The 21,101-nt window shown below is 48.6% G+C and overlaps 1 protein-coding gene across 1 annotated transcript; it reads right to left on the bottom strand.

Annotated features, from left to right (window-relative positions):
- Positions 1 to 27: 27 nt before the first annotated feature.
- COPG1 (coat protein complex I subunit gamma 1) lies at positions 28 to 21,063 on the bottom strand. Its single transcript, XM_086469712.1, has 24 exons — positions 20,963 to 21,063; positions 16,989 to 17,041; positions 16,110 to 16,190; positions 15,936 to 16,007; positions 15,019 to 15,098; positions 14,047 to 14,122; positions 13,800 to 13,892; positions 13,387 to 13,473; positions 13,078 to 13,235; positions 12,315 to 12,448; positions 11,514 to 11,581; positions 10,578 to 10,766; positions 10,033 to 10,128; positions 8,410 to 8,653; positions 7,958 to 8,033; positions 7,510 to 7,613; positions 7,277 to 7,402; positions 6,783 to 6,851; positions 6,287 to 6,429; positions 4,791 to 4,962; positions 3,689 to 3,786; positions 2,027 to 2,165; positions 982 to 1,080; positions 28 to 383 (listed from the first exon to the last, which is right to left on the bottom strand). Exons 1-24 carry the CDS (start codon positions 20,997 to 20,999, stop codon positions 253 to 255), a joined length of 2,625 nt encoding a protein of 874 aa, XP_086325838.1. The 5' UTR covers positions 21,000 to 21,063; the 3' UTR covers positions 28 to 252.
- Between the last annotated feature and the right edge of the window lie 38 nt (positions 21,064 to 21,101).

Consider the following 21,101-nt stretch of genomic DNA (forward strand, 5'->3'; position numbering starts at 1 on the left):
CTCGCCTCGCCTCCACACGCTGCCACCGCGACAGAAAGGGGCCACCCGCCGCGGAAGCCTGCGGGGCGGGGGCAAAGCGCTGCGTGCAATCGGACCTTGAAAACATCGTTATTTTGCAGACAGAGCCCCGAATACAGCCGTACTGCAGAGAACACAAAAGCTGCTGTAGTGAACGTGATCCCTATTCTGCTGCCAGAGAAAGAAGCGTTGCCCGCGGGGGCTCGGTGTCAGGACAGTCCTAGGAAAGGGGGTTTATCCGACAGAGGCCATGATCACATCCACGGGGAGCTCCTCTCCGCTGCGGGCAGTAACCTGCATTGTCACCGTGTCGGTCAGGACGAGACGAGACCGTACCAGGAGGTCATGGCCACCCCGGAACACACCTGGAAGGGAGAGCAGGAGGAAGGAGTGAGGGCTTCCCTGCAAGCCTAAAAATGAACGCTACCGCTTGGCAAGGGCAGGCTTCCTACAGGTAGTCTGGCAAATCCCCAGCACTGGGCCAGGAGAAACCCTCGAGCAGCACATTGCCCTTTCATTGTAACGTACCTGCGACTCCTGCTACTGTAAAATTCACAAAAGCAAAGTGTAAAATAAACTCCAGCTGACAAGAGATCCAAGTACTCCTTTGGTGACTACCAGTCACTTATCTAAGAGCTCCAATATAGATCCATTTTGCTGGGCAAGGGTGCTGGGCTTTCCCCACAGGCTCACTCCAAACCAGGATGCCACAGATCATGAAGACAGCAAATGCCACCCAGCCGAGCCTGGGGCTGATCCCAGCATCCCCCACACCCTCCCTGATCCCAGCACCACCTGCTCTACACCTGCAGAGACAGAAACCATGGCTGGCACAAGCCTCTAAATCCTACCTGGAGCACAGTGGGCTCCATCAGAAACTCCTGCCCTGATTTTCAACAGGCAGTTCTTGTGCAACCTCACAAAGAGCTGCTCCTCAAGCAGAGACCTCACCCCATAGCTCACCTGCCAGGTACAGCGTGTGAGAGTTCTTGTTATCTGGCACTTTATCCGATCGCTCACAGGGCTGCATCCCCAGGAACTTCACGATATTACTAACTGCCTCTGTTAAGAAAAAATAAATGAAACAGGCTCCATGTCACAGGTATCTTAACAGGTACACACAAAGAGCATCTAAAAGGTGACTTGAGCCCTCCCTGCATGTTGGGGTTCATGTTCCCTGTCCTGAAGAACACAGCATTGATCAGTATCATGTTTTTGGAGGCCACCGTGGAGCAAAGACAGCACACAAAAAAATCCACTGCCACAAGGTGGTTCTGTTATCTGATGCAGCAAAGGTGCAACAGAAAGAAAAGGGTGAATGAGTCAGCCAACGGAAGCAGGAGAGTGCAGCTGGCTGCACACTTACTGCACAGCCCCGACAGCCCGCTTGCTTCTCTGGGGGCAGATGCAGAAGGAAGGAGACATCTTGCAAGACACAGGTCTTCAGAAGTAATTTGAAAAGGCCTCAGGGAGGGTATTTCAAATCCCAGGGGGCTGCACAAGGAAGCACAGAGACAGCTATAGGACAAGGACACTCTTCTAACCCATCAAAAGGGCCGAGTTTTCACAGGGCTTCTCAGGAAAAATAAAAGGACTCTACTACACGATGAAAGAGGGCTTACACCATGAGCCTGCCCACCAACCTCATGTCTTCTGCTCTTTGCATGTTTTCTTACTGGTCTCAAGAAGGAAAGTGTGAGCTCACAGCTGAACTATGGTCTGCTTGGGAGGGTAGAGTGCAAGAGCAATGCAAGATGTTCTCTTGCATCCCACAATCCAGCCTGGTCTCCACAGGGTCCAGAATACTCATTGGTTTTTTGAAACCTGAACTAACCTGTCATCGCAGTACCTGTAGCTCCACATTTAACAGCTGTGGTGAAATAACTTGTGAAGGGTTTTGCCCCATTAATATTTCTGTGAGAGATCTAAAGTGAGCCAGACTGCGCCTCCAGACTCTGCCTGCTGGAGGGAATGTTACGAGCTCTCCTGGGCTCAGACACCCCCTTACCTTCAAGGGTTTTAATAGCAGATAAAGTAAAGGTCTCTTCCTTTTCATACTCATCACCCACTTCATCCCAGGCTGCTCCAAAGTTTGGCTTCAGGACTCGCTGTATGTGATCAGCTACTGTTACCTCCAGGTCTTCAAGCTGGTGGTAGAAGAGGTTCAAGTGAAACACGGTTGTTCTTAACCCTGATCTCTCCAGAGTGACCTTCAGGCAGGATTCCCTGAGATCAGGCGGATGCAGGAGAGTGTCTCCACTTCCACTCATGGATATGTCAGAGCAAACCCTGCCCCTTTGGGTTTGCTTGAGCAAACACTGCTTGGCTGAGCAACTGCTAGGCCTGGGAAAGCCACTGGTCATGCCATTTCCAGGGTTTACAAAGCAGGTTCCCCTCCTGAGCACAGCTCTTGGCCTGACAGAGATCAAACCACTGGACACATGTCCAAAACAGAGAAAAATAACAAAAGCTAAGAAATAGCTGCTTGTGCTCACACAGCTTCAGCATTTACTTCCCTGGAATGCACATGAGCTTGTATTTTGCCTTTCTGGCCTATCATTTTGTAGGCTGGTACAGTGAGACACCGTCAAGACGCTTGTTACCACCTAACGCTGTGTGCTGGGTTAGCTGAACTGCTGCTGTGACTACATGGGTGCAAGGCAGAACTGGGCTTGTTCCTCCAGAGCATGTATCGAAGTGCAGTCAGTGCCAGAGATGGCCAGACACCAGCCTGCATTCACTTCAGCAACCGCTGCAGGAAAGAATCTCCTCCCAATTCTAGTTGAAACACATGGAAGGGTTTGTTTAAATATCACTCAAATGCCCTGGTGACTGGTGGGAAGCAGAGAGAGGGGTTAACTTTGCATATTCCATTGGGAAAAACCCTCCCCACTCCTGGGAGGACGCTGTGTCCCCGGTGACTCACTGCACAGCAGTGCCTCTAATCAGTTTCGCAGCAGTGACAGGCAACGCATAGAAAACAGCCTCTGGAGCAAACATGGCAAGCTGAGGTTGTGTCACAACATCCCTTCCTCTCCAGAGGGTAAACACCACCCTCTGTGAGCCAGTCTCATTTTCTGACCAAGCATAAGTTCAGCTTCTTGCTCTGTGGTAAAACAGCCTGCCTGGAAAGCAAAGCCTGGAAGAGAGGTGCTTCTGGAGCATCAGTGCTTTCATCAGTCTTAGTGCTAGGGAAGGAAAAGCCCCACCTTCCCCAGAGCAAGAACAAGGACAGCAATCTCCCTGTATCAGGCCAGACACTAGGCAATTAAGTGTGCCACCATGGAGAGCAACTCATGGAGAACAGAAGGTGTCCAATGGTCCTCTGTCTCCACAAACCTGACTGTGCAACTGCTGGAGCCGGCAGGGCACAGCCAGCCAAACCTGGAGGACACACCGTGGCCTCCCAAGACACAGGTATCCTGCACAGTCAGGTGTCTGCCTGGGAAGCAACAGAAGGGTACTCCAAATGAGACAGAGCAAGCTCTGCAAACCCGCATCTGCTTCCTGGGACAGACACCACAGGGACAGCAAGAACCCCCTCTTCACATGAAGCTGCTCACATCAGCGTTGGTGGTCACACCATTGCTTGCAGGGATCTGAGCACAGATCACAAAACCCATCGAAAGGACAACAGTTTCTGTGATCGGGTACACAGCCAGCTCCTTACCACATACTCATCCTCATAACCCTCGTCGTCCGTCTCACCCGTGTTCGGATCACAGTCCTTGACGGTGAACTTCATCATGCAGCTGAAGGTACAGGCCACTGGAGGCAGGGGAGGCAAAGGCAAAGCTCACATTACCACCAGGTCCGTGCTCCCCTGTGGCAGAATGGGGCTGGGAGATTTGGGGCAGCTGCGTTCTCCCTGTCACTGTCAGCAGCATAGGCTTAGCCAGCGACCTAGAGAGGGCTCTCCGACAGTTTCTGTCTCTCAAGGACAAGGTATTTATTTGTAATATTAAGGATAGCAAGCAGTGACAAAGACAGGCTCATGATGGTCGTACAAAACCATAATCCTCAGATCAAGTGCTATTACTGACGAACCTCAGGTTGTTTTGGGAATACTAACTAAATGTGTCCCACCAGCGCCCTGTTAAGAGGCAACATCATTTATCTAGAGATCAGTTCATGTGCCTCCAAAACGAAACAACCCTGCACTGCAACACGGCAGCTGATTAACACCACTCGGCTGGGAAAGGAAGCGATGACTCATCCCCAAGAAGATGGGCACTGCTGGGTAAACAGCAGCAACACACACAGGTGAGCAGCCCCAGAATACAAACCAGGGAGACGAAAGCACAGGTAAGGCCTGGTTCATGCTCTGGGCCATGACAAAATGAGGGGATGTTCAGTTCAAACAGACATCCCTGAAATTCTAGCAGTTTGTCCAAAATACCCCTTTGCTACTCAGAGCATCTGGGCACTTGCAGCACACTTCACAAGCACCAGCCTCCCCACACACTAACACAAACAGACAGGCTGAAGGACTTGCCAGGGTGCATGGGAGAACTCAGCAGAGCTGAATGCTCATCTGCTGGCTCTCATAGCCTGAGTCGACAATGCTACAGCACAAGGGAACCAGGAGAGGAGAAGGGGGGCCTGACAGCCCCAAACAGCAAAGAGAAGTCATGCTCAGCATCACTCAGTGCTGCACCCACACACAGGCTATAAATATCTGGCTAGGATGCAAGGTAGAATGTGTGGGGGTGAGCAATACAGTATGCTTAATTTAGGGGACGTCAGGAAAACACAGAGGGCAAACTGTTTACCTGCTGTCGGATCCTCTTCAGACAGTGCCACCAGCGTGTAGCAGGTACCCGGCTGGTTGTACACCAGGGTTTTGGCAGGTACGTAGCCAATGACCTCATACCCCTCTGTTGGCTCCATCTGTACCGTGACATTCTCCAGGATCTGATCGTTCAGGGTGTTTGTGCAGTCAAACTAAACAGGGAAGGGGAAAGCAGCAACAGCTTGAAGCTTCTCGCTATACATCTAATACCAGACTCCCTTTAGGCAGAGTGGGAGCGTGGTGTCAACTGGTGAACCCCCAGCTCTTTGTTTCAACAGCGCAACTCGCTATCGGCCGGCTCGTCATAGGGCTTATGCTTTCCAGTTTAGTCACAGAGCAACTGTGACTAAAAACTACTCATTCACACGCTTTAGGGGAGAAACTAAAACCCTGCAGGGGACTCCAGTGTTCCAGCAAACTTTTTTTTTTTTTTAAAGGCAACAACACTTAAAATGAACGAGCACACAACCATCCAATGCCTGCCCTCTGCAACCCAGGCAGCAGCACAAATTCAGCAAGGGCCGGGATGTGTCAGCTTCTGCGTGTTTCAGTTCACCAGTTGTGTGGAACTTTTTCCTCTAAATGTACTTTGTTCTTTCTCCCTAGATGGTAACTCCTGGGTTAACTCTTTGCTGTATGGAAATGCGAGTACTGTGTTGCCTCCATCTTCTCACTTGATGCTACAGGGACACAGGGCCCCACAGCAGATGGGAAGATGATCCTTTGCACAGCACAAGTTGCAGCAAGTCTAAACTTGCTGATTAGACTTCACTTCAGCTGGAATGACGAGTCACTTAACCTCATACAACTGCAGCTGGTGGACCGACAACAAAAACAAAGATCAACCCCTACAAGCACTGCATAAACAGTTCTGAGCTTCCGAGGAAGGAGCTGGCTAAGGACAAAACACTGCTGCTCACCAGCTAGTGTAGGATTCACCATGCCTTGAACTCCCCAAGGCCCCGGCAAAGATGCTGGCACATCAATCCTAACATCTCACATGTAGCAGCAGTGCGGTACAGCCAAGGCCAAGACGTACAGAAAAACAGCACCTGTACTACACAGGCTAAAATAAAACACAGGGGATGAAGAGCTCTCCCCCACAACATCCATTTCTTGGGTACATTTTTCAGCTTCTCAGATACAGCAAGCTTCCCGCTTTTATGCCCGAACCACATGCCTGGGGACCCTGAGGAAAGAACACAGCTCCCCTTGCCAACTGCTCAGTGAGAACAGCCCCATCTAGTGCTTGTTTGATTTGCCTGTACATGTAAGCATTGTTCAGCCACACACACGCTCCCTAATTAACGTTTTTCTGGGGCTCTGCTGCCTTGGATGAGAAACTAAGGACTCCTCATTGCAGTGATATGCTTTGAACGCAGACATCCCTGAGCTATTTCTTCCCAGTGGAGCTTTTAACCAGTCAGGAGCTTATTTCCCAGTCCTCTTTCAGCACCACATGCCATAGCCACCCACCTGGAACACCATGTGGCTGACAAATGTGTGCTTGGTGCAGCGAACCACGTATTCTGTCTCCAGCTCTGTCAGGGCGACAGGCTCTGGCGAAGACTTGAAGAGCGGGCCCAGTCCTCGAAACTCTGGGATTGCCCCCAGTTGCTCTGAAACAGAGGACACAGAAACCACTGCCTTCGCCAACCCACGGGAAGGTGTTAGCAGTTTCAAAGCATTCATCTGAGCTGCCAGAAGCTGCTGCAGCAAGGAGCTATCCATCAAACATCCATAAACATTCCCCAGGGACTTTTAAAAGCAAAGACAGAGCCATCTATTGCATGACAGAAAGAACAGGACTGCAGGCAGCCTCACCCCCAGGGCGCACAGCTGACAAATCTGGGAGCCCATTTCACTCTCTGAAAGGAGATGGGAAAAAGCCAGAGGGTCTAAGGCAGGCTCAGCAAGAGGTGGCTATACTGTTCTCACAGACAGGCATAGGAGAGGCCTTGCATCAGTTTACCTTGGAATATTTCTTGCCGTGTTGCTGCCACCTTCTCTGGCTGTTTGACTACAGCAACAGGGACATTTTCTGTGAGACAAAAACAAAACAAACAAACAAAACCCAAAAGATTTGAAGGTGAAGAGTAAGAAGCAACTAAATCAGAAAACAGATCAATGTCTGGAAAGTGATTTGACTAAGGAAAGGAAGGGAGCTCATTTCTCATCTTGCCATACCACCCATATTTATCTTCCTAAACACCTTTGGAACAGCAGCAGCTCCAATACGGATTACCAACTATTACTATTATTAGCAATTGGTCTAAACTGAAACACTAATGTGGGAGCAACCAGATTTGCTGGCCTTAGCCTTTACAGAAGATACAATCCCACAAAATTCAAATAGGATGGAGCTCAGCAATTCCCAGCAAGCCCAATGCAGTCTGTTGTCAGAAGGCTGGAGCTGCAACTGAATTACTAGCAGTTTGGACCAGCATTCAGGGGACTGTTCCTCACCTGCTCTTTGCTCGGTGGTGGGAGCTGTTGCCAAAGGAACAGATTTCAAGTCAAAGGGTTTCTCAGATGGCTCCAGGGTGTACTGATGTAGAGCCCTCTCCAGGCCAGGGATGGACACTGTCAAACCTGGGGACAGAAGGGACAGGTCACTGAAACCACGATAATGCCAGCTCTTTGTCACTTGTTAAACCAGGAAAGAGGTACAGACTTGTTTTGAGGGCTTCCTGCATTACCGTTCAGGATGTAGCCAGCATTGAGGGCTTTCTGCTTCTGCTCCAGAACATTCAGGTAGAAGGTAGCTCTGTCTCTCACCTCGTTGTCATCATCCATCACACACCTGAGAGGAAAGTGGAAAACTTTCTTCAGTGCAAGACAGCAGAGTCCACGGGAATGAATCCAGGTGACTAAGCCACCTTACAGGTCCAGAAAGAACATGTCATAGGAGACAGCCAGCAATCTACTCGTAATTGTATTAGAAAAGCAATCCTCCATCACACTTGGCTTCTGTCCACTTTGGGGTGCTGAATGCAGTGGTGATCCCATCGCAGGATCCCAGGTACCCACTGAACCTTCTCAGATCCACAGTTAGAAGAGACTAGACATGCATGGGGATGCCAATGAGCTCTCAAGCAAACAGGGTTTTTCACCCAGGATGCTGAGAAAGTCTGAGGTATAACTCACCTTTTCAGTAACACCAAGATACTGGGTAACATCTCCTCATTCTGGGCTCCAAACTTGGCCAGGGCACTTACAGCACCTATAGCACAAGTCATGAAAACAGAATTAGAAAGCAAAGAAATCAGCTGAAGTTTCCTCCATTTTCTGACCTCGATCAAATGCCTCATCAGAGATGCCAGGACTAGTATAAAGCATTACTGGGACTAGAAAGAGGCAGATGTATTACAGCAAAGTGCCTGCAACCATCCTCTGCTTAGTTTCAGAGTCACTGCATCTTCCTCCCCATTTCTCAGCTGCAGGCCATCTCTTCCATCAATACTACTGCAGGATCTTTGCTGTGTAAGAAGATCTGCGCAGGACTAGAGCCAACCACAATCCTCAAAAGCAGAGGTGTTCATACATTATATTTCCTTGAAGAAATATAGGGCAGACAGCTTTCCAGGTCTGTCTCTTACCTGCCCGGACTTCTTCGTGCTCCAGGACAACCCTGTTGTAGATGAAGCGAATATATTTGGAGGGGTTGTTGGTTTTGGGCCCTTCTTGCCCCAGGAGGTGGAGGATACGAGTGGCCAGCACAGTGAACTCGCAGTCCTCAATGAATTCACAGAGGTGAGACAGGCCTGTCTCTTTGCTCTCTGAGTTCTCCTCAATGATGCTGATGATACAGTCCACGATGGCTCGCTTGTATTCAAAGCCACCCTAAGGAGCAAAAGGGAATTGCTCAGCTGGAAATCTTGAAGTATTAGAGACTCTGAACTAGTCAGAGAGGAAAGCATTTTCTTTGAAAAGGTCAGTCAACTCAGTGCTTTTAACCTGTGTTTGAAAGCAGAGGGCAGGAATGCTGCCCCACTTTTGACCCTTTTTATACCCAGAGGGCCAGCTAATATTCAAGCTCTCTTGCCAGCTCCCTTCAGAAAGGCTGCAGTGAAGAAAAAAACAAGTCCTAAAGAGGGTAAAAGAATCCATCTGCCTGAAGGGTTTATATCTCCTTCAAAATCCTCTGCCACTAGAATTAGTGCATAAAGACAGCCATATGGGAGGAGAAAAAACCCAACTGTCTCCCCTTTAGCTTATCTGAGGATGAATCACGGGAGAAATATATTAAGGATCATATCTGCCACAGCAGGACCCAGCGAACAGCCCCATTAGTCTGGGAAGACAGGCAATCAATACCTCCCCAGGCACACCCCATAGCCTGACATGCTGTTAATGCTTGGTTATCTTCAGACGTTATTTACTATTATCCTCAGTACACACCAGGGGATTAAACTGCACACTATCCTCTGCCAATTACACGCACAGTGCTGGGCATTTGAGGGATCTTTCTGAAGCTACTTTGGATTAAAAAAAGCTTTAAACCAGAATGGTTTGAACTACAAAACCACATTCAAAATGATACCATCCACCCACGTAAGACCTGGGAAAGGAGGATGGTCCATTTCTCACAGGAACAAAATGAGATGCTCCGGTTTGTTCCCAAATGAGAGGCTGTAATTGGCAGAAAGTGATGTCAGAGCAAGCAGTGGTGCCAGCTGTGCTGCAGGCATGTTAACTCATTTAGAAATGGCCTCAGCAAACCTCTGTAAAGCTGTCTTTCTGCAATTTATGTCTGACTGAATGCAGAGAATGGTTATAGGTACTCGTGATCCCTTCACTGCCACAGCACAGAGAACAGAACAAAAGTGGTCCCGTGTCATCAATAAATAGGTTGTTATCAAATCTTTGTGTACAAGACAAAACTTCTTGGAATTTGCTGTCAAAGTATAAAAGGAAGCTGGTTCAAATGTGAAACATGCATGGGCTGCCAACAGATCTGCTGTTGCCTGCATTTGCTTTGAGAGTAAATAAACCCCCAGAAAAATCGAAGAATGAAAACCACATTAAAAATACGCCTGGCAGTATGCGTATAACTATTGTGCACAGCTGGCCATTTCTGCCAGTTGGACTGCAAGCCTTTTGGGGAGGCTCTTACTGCACAGCATCATCAGTAAAATCTTGACTCTCACAGGGGCCACTGTGCAGTCCTGCAGTTCATGCATACAAACAAGGAACACAAAGTAGTTATCCTGCAAACTTACCTCCTCCCGAAGCATAGTGAAGAGAAAGTTCATGAGGACAGCGTGTTTGCGAGGGTACTTCTGACAGAGTGCGTTGATGGCCTGCACCACTACAACCTGGAGGAAAAGCGAGGCAAGTGAAAAACAATTCTGTCTCACCAGGCAGGAAAAAATTAGTTGAATCGCGTCAATTTTATGCTGGTCCCTAGCCTGGAAACTATGGTTTTGCCTTTACTTATCCAACAAACGCAGTTCCAGGAGGTATAACCCCAGGAACTGGATGAGGTTGACCTTTATGCACTGGCCAGCCCCTGCCAAAAGCCCACATCCACTGGAAAGAAGAAAGGGCATCTCCCCAGAAGACAGCATATGACTTTGGAGCTAGATGCTGTACAACCGAGGCATGGCTTAGGCTGACAGCTTCAGATTCTTTCTCTTCCCTCCCCTCCAAATACTCTGCAGCCCAGCTGCTGGAAGCAGATCCATGCAGGTTTCAGAGTGCACGCACAAACATAGACAAAGACCAAGGGGTTTCTTCAGGAACCCTCCTCCTCCCACTTCCTTACTTTGAACTCATCTGAGATTTCTGACATGAAAGAGGAGATCTGCTTCATGAGCCGGTCAATGCTGCTCTCACTGCCGGTTTTCAGCAGTGTGGTGATGGCCAGAGTGGCTATGCTGCGGTTGGAGTCAGTCACGAGGTTCTCCAGGTCTAGATTACAGGCAGTCACAGCGGATGGGTGCTTCATGGCCACCTAGAGCACACAAGGAAGAGTGGAAATTACTTAATAGATGCAAAAGGCCCAGCTGGCAAAATCCACCAAGTCTCTTTAAGCTCTCACTCCTTCCTGTACAAACAAACGCTACAGACTGTATGTGAGGGTCATGTTAGGCAAACAACTAATCTGAGGGTAAAGTAACAAGCTCTTTCTTACTGCAGAATTGCATCTCTTGCTGGAAGAGAAGCACCAGTAATAAATGATCTTTTACTATTTTTAACACTCTCATTCTCCTCTATATATTAAGAAAAGAAAGCTGCAAACTCCCAAGAAAAATTCAGTGAGCCTAGCTGTGCAGAATAGCTTTGTGGGTGGAAGTAAGCAGTTACCAGACACTGCCATTCTGTCTTTTTCTTTTTTAGAGTTTACGAGGTCAAGGGAAAAGCTGGAGCAAAGATTGCCACAGAGCAGGCAAGAAGCAGCATCACGGTTTGATCCCTCTTTTGCAAGGAACTCCTTCACCACAGGAAGCTCAGAAGGGGAAGCAGTAACATGTAAGACCAGTGACACTCATAGGAAAATGATTGCTTTTTTTTTTTTCCTCCTTCTGTAAAGCTTTCTTTGAGGTTTTGTTCCACTCAAAGCTATCAAATGTAAGGCTGCAGCCCAGGGTAGAGGTTATTCACACAAAATCATCACACAATCTGGTCCCCTTTCTCTTCTGAAGTGTGCACCTCCCTGCACTTGAGAAACTATTACAGCTCCCAAGAGATCAGCTCCTACCTTGTTGAGGGTACGGACGGCTGCATATCTCAGAGCTGCTTTTGGGGAGCTGCAGAACAGCTGCAAAACTGCAAGGTGAGAAAACCAACAAAGGCAGATGTTTAGGCAATCTGTTATTGAGAAGCATTTCACACCTAAAGCAAGAGCTTCAACGAAGAGACAGCTGCAAGCACAAGATAACTGGAAGCATGCTTAAGAAGCAACTGTGAATTCACCAGTTCCCTCCCTGTCGTCCCCTTTGCCACACAACCCTGCTGACAACTAGCTGTTACCCACCTCCCTCTTTCCCCATGGTGCTGCTGTCCTTCACTCCTGAAAGCCAATTTCATCACCTTGTCATCTTTCCTATTAAGTCAATTTCAACTGCTGTTCTCCATTTCTATGCAAGCCCTGTTCCTTTCTCAGGGCTGACCCATGAAGGGCACCCTCCCTGTGTACAGAGGTGACACACAGCCTTCCTACCCGCCAACAGTCCCAGTTCAGGAGAACCTTTGGACTGGACTGAGCTGGGAAGGCAGGACCCCAACACCTTTGCTCCTTGCATAGTTACACTCAGTCTAAAGCAGGGAGATTTATCAGTTAGAATTCAGACCCCACACGTGAACACACCAGGCAAATACCTTTACAGGAGCAAAGCCATTCACACACACCACAGGCTCTCAGCAGCAGCATAAAGCAACAAAGGCTACGGCAGCATTACAAGCCTGAAACCACACAACGTCTTGTTTCTCGGGGTAATCAGCAGGTGTCACCACTGCAGGCCCATAAGCCTCTCACCACCGCCGTGAGCGCCACATTTACCAGAGACAGCCGGAGCCAGCTCTTTGGCAGTGCAGTTGGGCAGGTTAACGATGGCAGATGCAGCTTCGTAGACCACCATCTCATGCTTGTTTCTCAGGCAGCTCTCGATGAAATCAAACAGGGGGCTATCGCGGCTAAGGGACAAAAAACCCACAAGAAATCATTAAAACAAAGGTGCTAACAGAAATGAAGAATCTGGCAGCAGAAACGGGCAGGTCCTATAGCCTTTGGAAAGGGAAAAGCAGCCATAAATACATTGTCCCAAGATTTTGCAGTGGTCGTTATACCATATAGCATGCTTGGACTGGAAGTCAGACTGCCTTGTGAAAAGACACCCTCTGCCTCACGGACTAACGGGAATGTCCCTCAGCCCTCGCACACCGTGAGTTAACTGTACACACCACAAGTCTTATCCACTGGGAAGCCACCCTGCATACGTGGTAGCCAAATAGTTACAGAAGACAGATAAAATGAAGTAGAATATCTCAATAAAGAACATCTAGGCAAAACAGTCCAGAGAAACAAGAAAGTATTTGATGTGCAAGCACACAGACAAAACTCGCAGAAGCTCTCTCGTAACAAACATGAAAGCATCCTGTATTTTCTCTGCTGCCTTTTAGCCAACAATAAGAGGGCAGAAGCTGCATGCTGCTCTTCAAAGACAGAAGTAATTGCCCTCATGAGATGGCAAGTGAGCCTTGCAAGAGGAGATGTAAGCAGGACCCGAGAAAACTCTTCCAGCAGGGCAAAGCAGCCCCCTCACCTGCCAGCCTCTTCCTCCAGCAGCTTGCTGGCTACTCGAATCATCATGCAGTAGGCAAACGGTGACTTGAGGCCGTGGCGCGTGAACTTGCTGAGCATCTTGTTGACTGCCAGGCGGTCATTCTTCCGCACGTGGTAGAGCAAGCCCAGAGCGTGATACTGTGCAGGGAAACAGACAGTCACAAACCCACAGTGTGTTCTTTCCACTTTTATACCCTCTGTTGCCCACAGATGTCTGGCTGAGCTCTAGCAGTCTGCTCCACTCCTAGCTGCTGCTTGCTATTCCCTGTGTTCACAGCGGGTTTCCTACCTGCACCATGATGTTGTCACTGGAAGCTGCCTCCTGAGCCTCATTCACCCAGCGTTTTACTACATCATAACTGGTCTTCAGCAGGTGCTGGAGGGAGACAAAGCCACAGACAACCCGTGAGAGAAGGATGGAGGAAGCTTCGGGAATCAGCTGATATTAAGAAGCAACGAGCCTTTCCCCACGAGGGTGCTGGCGTCAGCATCTTATAGAAGAGCAAGGGATCAGCATGGAGAGACCTGGCCATGACGGCTATGGCCTCAAGCAGTCAACGACCTCCCACAAAGTCAGCGCCGTTCCCTCAGTTACAAAGAGGGAAATAGCAACAATGAAACTCCCGAGACTTCCAGTCCCACCACAGATGATTGCTTCCCAGCTTGACTGTCCCTCAGGCCCGCCCTGCAGGGACTACATACCAAGGAAGACACCAGAGCAGAGCTGGATACACTTGGCACTTTGTCAACAATTGCCTGCTTCATGTAGCGCTCGATGGCCTGCAACATGGTACTCTGCAGGGAGAGGGAAACAACAACTGATACAGAAAAGCCCTTAGGAGTGTGAAAGGGGAGAGGCAAAGGCATGAAAAGCAACAGAAGGTGGGATGGGGTGAAGCAGGGAAAGTGGAAGGGCCTAGGGCTGCCCCAAGGGAAAAGCAGCACTTACATCAGTGATTTGACAGAGCGCTCTCACAGCAGGGCCTCGGTAATTGTCATCCTTCCCAGTCATGTCTTTGGTTAAGCTGGTTGAAAACAGGAAGCTCTCAATACTGCACTCCTGAGCCAGCAGCTCTTAGGTGCACGCACAGAACAGCGGGCAGCCAGCATCACAGCTGAATGCCAAGCAGGCACTGCAGGTCTTGGGCAAGTCCCACCGGGGTGGGAAGACAGAAGGAAGAGATCAGCACTCAGGTTTCAAGCCCATCAGCAGGCTGTATGGGCTCCTGATCACCAAGCGAGGCTGGAGCACACACACATAACCCCGAGGTGTTTGCCTTCCTTACTGAATGCTCATTCCTGCCCTTTCCCCAGGGCCCTGGTCAGTTTGAGACCATCTATGAGGGGACAGGAGCTCACATCGCAGCACTTGGGACTGGCTTCTGCCTGCTGCATGGCCTCAGCCCTCAGCAGACCCTATACCCTCAGGCTCCTGTCTCCTCATACTGCACTGGCCTTTCAGTGGTATGATCAGCAATCCAGGAATGACTCACAGAGGGAATTTTTTCCCTGGTGAAGCTGCACCCTGTGCTTCTACAGGAGCAGTAAATCCTGTTGAAAGCCTTGGGATTTATGCCAGAAATCTTCAAAAAGCTTCAAGGCATTCAGACAGGAAAGTAGGAGTTAATGGAACAGCCTTTTGCAAAAGAGGAAAAAACAGCAGCACTGCCATATCATGTAACCAAAAGAGACAATACAAACACCCATGGGCAAGGGATATGGGGAAACAGCACATTTCACATACATCACTAGGAGTTCAGTGTCTGTATTTTAATGGCCTCTTTTAAAGGAAAAAATTTTCCTCAGCAAGGGCATTCCCTATCCACACCCTGCTTAGGGACTACAGTTATCTCCAAGAGGTTGGACAGGCATTACTGGAGGACACGCGAATATATCGGCAAGAAAAAATGAAGTTACTGACCTGCTAGTAACGATGATCACATCTTCTGCAATAGAAGACATCTCTTTGATAGTCAGGTAACACATCCTGCGAAGAGTTGGCTGACAAGGAAAGAGGGAAGACAGATATAATCTGAGAGGATCCCAGATAGGAAGGGATCTGTTTTCCCCGCTTCCATGATTTTTATTGTGAAGATCAAGAACCTGATACTTTCAGAGAGCCCCAGTGCCTGAGTGTAAAACATGTACAAAACCCATACTGATTAACCAAACACCTCTTCCTTTTCTAAATCCCTCAATCTTAGGATGAAGCTGCAGAGATACCAGATTTAGCTGGATCTACAGTTTCATCTTTCACTCGTCACTCACATGAATGAGAAGAAAAGCTTGAAGTCATTAGCTGAAGGCACCCTGTTGCTTCAAAAGCAAGAAAGTAAGCAATTTATATTCCCAAGTGTGGCAATTTCTACACTGGTCTCATAATTTTAATACCTTGTGGTTTGAGGGACAACTAGTGATGGTACTACTGCTGTCGGTGGGGACTAATTCCTGGCCTCCTTCAGGACACACAGTCATTGACTCTCAGCAGGAATCAGGATCTTTTAATGCTGGGCACAAATCATAGTGTGCTCTAGCTAATTATATGCTTGATTTATGCCTAGCACAATCTCAAGAGTTAAACAGCAATTCGAATGGAGGAATCTGTCTCAAGAACAGAGAATGCTTCAGTTAAGCTACTACAGGGTTTGAGAAGGGCTACAAAGCTGATCTCTGTTTCTAAACTTTCATTCTACTCTTCCCACTCAGATCAGGTAGCTCCAGGCAGGATGGAAAAGCTGATTGTATGAAAGCGCACATCTCGAGGCTGAAAAAGACACTGTTGACAACTTGTGCCACCAATACAGCATAAATACAGCAGAAAACAACAAGCAGACTTACATCATTGGACTGAAACAGCTTGGTCATAGCAAAGAAGGCTTCAGTAGCTTCCATGACACCAAGGTGCTCCCCCTGGAAAACATTTGGAAAGAAGGAAGAAAATCCCAGTTATCACAACCAGCTTTAGGCCTGCTGCAGGTGTCTCTGTATAAGTGTAAGTTTTCTTTGCCTTACCTGATTTATGAGGTACAGGATTTTGGTGAGGATATGAGCACATTTTCGTGGGTTTATGGGAGTCTCATTAAACACCCGTGCCTGGAAACAAAGCACAGACAAGGATGCTGACACCAACAACCCCTCGCAAATGCTGTCTTGTCTGGTCTTGGCCACCGACAGAAACAATATACTGCGAGTGAGGTGTGGCAATATTCTTAATGACTTTGGGTCAGATTTCCCCGCAATTCCTGTTAAACATGGAATTGTTTTCAACAGCTGGTTCTACAGCCTGGGATCGCGAATCCAAGCACAATTAAGGTTGAAAGGCCAAATCCTCACCACACTTTCACCCACACAAGTCTGGATTGTGTGCTAGCTGAAACATTGCTTTTCTGATAGATGTATGCATGCGCTGCGAGGCTAACAGGAGCCAACACCATTCACATTGCAAGCAAACAGATGGATGCTGAAACAACAGGGTCTGGGGATCAAGAAGTTTATCTGCTGTTCAACAGGAAGGAATTTTTTCAGAGCAAATTCATAGATTATTCAATAAACACTCACACCCTACTCATTAACCCCATCATCTACAAGACATTCAAGGTATTGAAGGCCAATCTCCCAACCTTCCTGTTTTAGGGTGATCTTTCCCAGATAATTTTATTCATTTTATTACTGTTTATAGTCCACAGTCTTTAATTCATCACAGACACCATTTCAACCTTCTCCCTTCCTCCCTCCAACAACAAAAATAAGAACCAAAGGGAGTGTTGCCCATTTCTTTCCAAGCTAGCAGGACTGGAACAAACCCCCACTTCCTTGCTCCAATGATCTACTCAAGAGAGGGGGAGACTCTACCCAGAAAGGGGTACACAAAGGCGACGTCTGAGGATTTACCTCTTGTAAGACTGCACTCTTCTCCAGGTGCTGGAATGGGTTGGAACCCCCACCTGCAAAATAGAGAGTAAAAGTCTTTTCAGGGATAGTGCTATGGGAAAGCAACTTCCTAACCATGCCTAGACTTTAAAAACAGCCTGGGCATTTTGGAGTAACTTTTTTCATGAACACCAAGCAATCAGAGCTCCGTCTTTTAAGTAATATTAATTTGATGTCTTCATACCAGGTAGGGAAGCAGGGCGAACCGGACATTCTCTGATTTGTTATCCCTTCCAGAAGTAACTAGCCATGAGCCGAGGTAGACTGATTAGCTGTAAAGTAACTGTGCTCCACTGTTATCCCCAAAGACCTATTTCCAGCCCCTTGGCTGGGAGCTTGCTGACAGTTAGAGCATCAATAAGACAGGCCTAGAAACAAAAGCGCAGGCAAAAAGAGGTATCGCTTGCCAGACTGGCGAGTCACGAGTGCTTTATTCTTCCCTCATAAACCAATCAGGAATCCACCAGTAAAGTATTTTTGGCTCTATCACTAATTAAGTGAACAAGACAGTGGACTAGAGAGTCTGGACACAGAGTAATTTTCATTGTTCCACTTAATAGAATAAATTATATTAAATAATTAAAACCCACACCAATTAAGGACGAAATAATCAGAGGGAAAAGCACTATCATTCTGCAGGGTCTCTGTTAGCTTGCCTCCTAAGCATTTGTGAGCTGAAGCTTTTCAAAAGCTGCCAATTATTGATAAGCAGGTTTTAATTAGTACCTATGTTCAGTCTGGCCCTGGGACAAAATGCAGCCATTTCCAGCGCTGTTCCAATGTTTGTTTAACAAGCCTGATCCACTAGAAAGCACAGCTCCTGGGCCCAGCTCCGGTCTGTCCTGGGCTTGAAGCATCCTATGCTGGTGCCAGGACCCTTTACAAGAGTAAGCCTTAAGCTTAAAGGCGAACACATCTGCACTCTGGTTCCTTCCCTGTTCAAAAACTGCCCTCCTCTGGCTCAGAAGTTTGCAAATGCAGTAGGTGGCTGAACAAAGTACGTTTATGTGGGGTTGAGGAGAGAAGAGAAGAGAAGGGGAAAGAACAAAACCAACGTCTCTAGGATGAGTATGAACCAGTTCTAGCATGAGCATGTGAACATGTTCCAAAAAACCTTTACGGCAGCACAGTATTTCCCATGGCCCAGCACATCTACAATCCCTAAATCAGCCATGAACAACAGAGCATCGCGTCTTCGTCTTTTATAGCACTAAGAATCTTGAAATACATTGCACATGAGGTCTTGGTCCTCACAGCACCCTGTGTCAAGGCATTCTTCCATCAGAGAAGGACAAAGATGCAGGAAAGGCAAAGGCTGTGTTCAGAATGCTCCTAGTATGGGATGACTAACAACAATTTGTACTGATTTGCAAAGAAACAGTCACTGACCAAGCAAGGATCTCAGAACAATTATATGCCCAAAATAGCATCTCAAAGCGCATTTCTGAGAGCTAGTGGAAGCACTTCATCCAAGGCTACCTAAACCACCCATGAAAAGCAAAGACACGGAAGCCAATTATGCAGACACACTCATCTCAATCAAAAGACTATCCTGTTAGCCTTTACATGGAAAGAATGAGTATACAAGGCCTGTAAACTGAGGGATGATGCACTCCAGCTAATACAGAGAATGACAAGCACTCAGGCTATACATTTTGGACATATAGAGAATCCACATGAGGAAGGCAGGTGCAGTAGATGTTAGGAATCTTCATTTGAGGCAGAAGCAACAGGATGATAAGTAAATGCAATAGCAAAGAAAAAATATTGGGAAGCATGCAAGCAGCAGTGGCAGAAAGAAGGAGAGCTCTGTGAGCTCTTGGTATGAACAAAAGCAACAAGAGTCAGCACCATAGAATCATAGAATGGGTTGGGTTGGGAGGGACCTTAAAGGTCATCTAGTTCCAACCCCCCTGCCATGGCCAGGGACACCTTCCACCAGACCAGGTTGCTCCAAGCCCCACCCAGCCTGGCCTTGAACACTGCCGGGGAGGGAGCAGCCACAGCTTCTCTGGGCAACCTGTGCCAGTGTCTCATCACCTTCACAGTAAAGAATTTCTTCCTAATAGCTAATCTAAATCTCCCCTCTTTCAGTTTAGAACCGTTACCCATCATCCTGTCACTACCCTCCCTGATGAAGAGTCCCTCCCCACCTTTCCTGCAGGCCCCCTTTAAGCACTGGCAGGCCGCTGTAAGGTCTCCCCGGAGCCTTCTCTTCTCCAGGCTGAACAACCCCAACTCTCTCAGCCTGTCCTCACAGGGGAGGTGCTCCAGCCCCCTGATCGTCTCCGTGGCCTCCTCTGGACCCGCTTGAGCAGGTCCATGTCCTTCTCTGAGGGGCCCCAGAGCCAGACACAGCACTGCAGGTGGGGTCTCAACAGAGCGGAGTAGAAAGGCAGAATCCCCTCCCTCGACCTGCTGGCCACGCTGCTTTTGATGCAGCCCAGGATGCGATGGGCTTTCTGGGCCGCAAGCGCACGTTGCTGGCTCATATTTAGTTTGTCACCCACCAGCACCCCCAAGTCCTTCTCCTCGGGGCTGCTCTCGATCCCCTCATCGCCCAGCCTGTGTCTGTGCTTGGGATTGACCCGGCTCAGGTGCAGGACCTTGCGCTTGGCCTTGTTGAATTCCATGAGGTTTGCACGGGCCCACTTCTCCAGCCTGTCAGGGTCCCTCTGGATGGCCTCCCTTCCCTCCAGTGCGTCAACCGCACCACACAGCTTGATGTCACTGTCAAACTTACTGAGGGTGCACTCGATCCCACTGATTGGACAAAGATGTTAAACAGCACCGGTTCCAATACCGACCCCTGAGGAACTCCGCTCATCACTGGTCTCCACTCAGACACCAAGCCATTGACCACAACACTTTGAGTGCGACCATCCAGCCAATAAATAGTGCAACCATAACACAAGGAAGTGCATCTCCTGCCAGCCTTGGCCATAGGCAACGCCAACACCTTGAACCATGTGGCAAATGCAAATGAAGAATAGCCCCAAAAATGAAAGCCAAGAGCAATTCCCCTCCAACAGTTGCCTCACTAAATTCTCCGCTTGTCAAGATGTCACTGGAGGCTTTGGACAAGAGAAACAACAATGGCAAAGCATTTAATGCACATTAAAATAAAAAGCAAGTACAGTCACACAGAACAATCACTGAGATTTATGCTGAGAATCAATTCACTTCAGGACGTAGTGATTTTTTATGCGGAACAAACTGCGTAGAAAGCTTCATAGATGAAAAAAATACCACAAGGCACAACCATGAAAGCAAACACTGCCATATCCAGCCTCGATTTCACCTGAATTACACACCACATAAAATATCAACCTCTTCCTTACTACCCAGGCCTAAAGTTTCAAAAGGTCAAGCATTCACTTAATCTTTCTTCGGTGCACTCGGCCTTTCAGATCCACTGAAAGTGGCAGTGATCGTGTTGGAAGAGCAGAACATCTGTGTCAAAAAAGTTCCAGAAACTACAAACTGGATTCTACCCTGCTTTAGCATCTGGTTTGAGAGCAGGGCAACTGTGCACTGGGCTAACCTCAATATTTCGTCTCAGACTCCACACCTGGCGACACAGCAGGCAATCACTGTGCTGTGCCAACGCAACTGGTTTAGCCTCTGGTTGCAGCAGCGTCAGGATGGCAGCAGACCACTCCAGCATTTCCACAGTGCTTCTCACTGCGCTTTTGTGCACACCAGCCAGCCCCTGCTGCACAGCTGGTGTACTGAGTCTCCCCTCACGGCTCCCCCCCTTACCCACGGCGGGGGGGGTCTCCCCTCACGGCTCCCCCCCTTACCCATGGGGGGGGTGTCTCCCCTCACGGCTCCCCCCCTTACCCACAGGAGGGGGGGGTCTCCCCTCACGGCTCCCCCCCTTACCCACACGAAGGGTCTCCCCTCACAGCCCAGCTCCCCCCGCCTCCCCTCACCCGACTCCTCGTCCTTCTTGTCGAACTTCTTCAGCATGGTACTGCCGAGCGGCCCCTCGCTGAGGCCCTTCTCTCCCCGTGGCAGTCCCAGTCCCAGTCCCAGTCCCAGTCCCAGTCCCGCTCCCGGTGCCGTTGCCGT

This window comes from Leptosomus discolor, chromosome 9 (assembly GCF_034619465.1).
Source record: "Leptosomus discolor isolate bLepDis1 chromosome 9, bLepDis1.hap2, whole genome shotgun sequence".
NCBI classification, from domain to species: domain Eukaryota; kingdom Metazoa; phylum Chordata; class Aves; order Leptosomiformes; family Leptosomidae; genus Leptosomus; species Leptosomus discolor.

Coding starts and splice junctions, on each gene's coding strand:
- COPG1 (XM_086469712.1), bottom strand. CDS start 20,999: ATGCTGAAGAAGTTCGACAAGAAGGACGAGGAGTCGG. Junction 10,767..11,513: donor CCGTCCGTACCCTCAACAAG/GTAGGAGCTGAT, acceptor TGTGTGCTCTAG/GTGGCCATGAAGCACCCATC. Junction 10,129..10,577: donor AAATCTCAGATGAGTTCAAA/GTAAGGAAGTGG, acceptor CTTTTCCTCCAG/GTTGTAGTGGTGCAGGCCAT.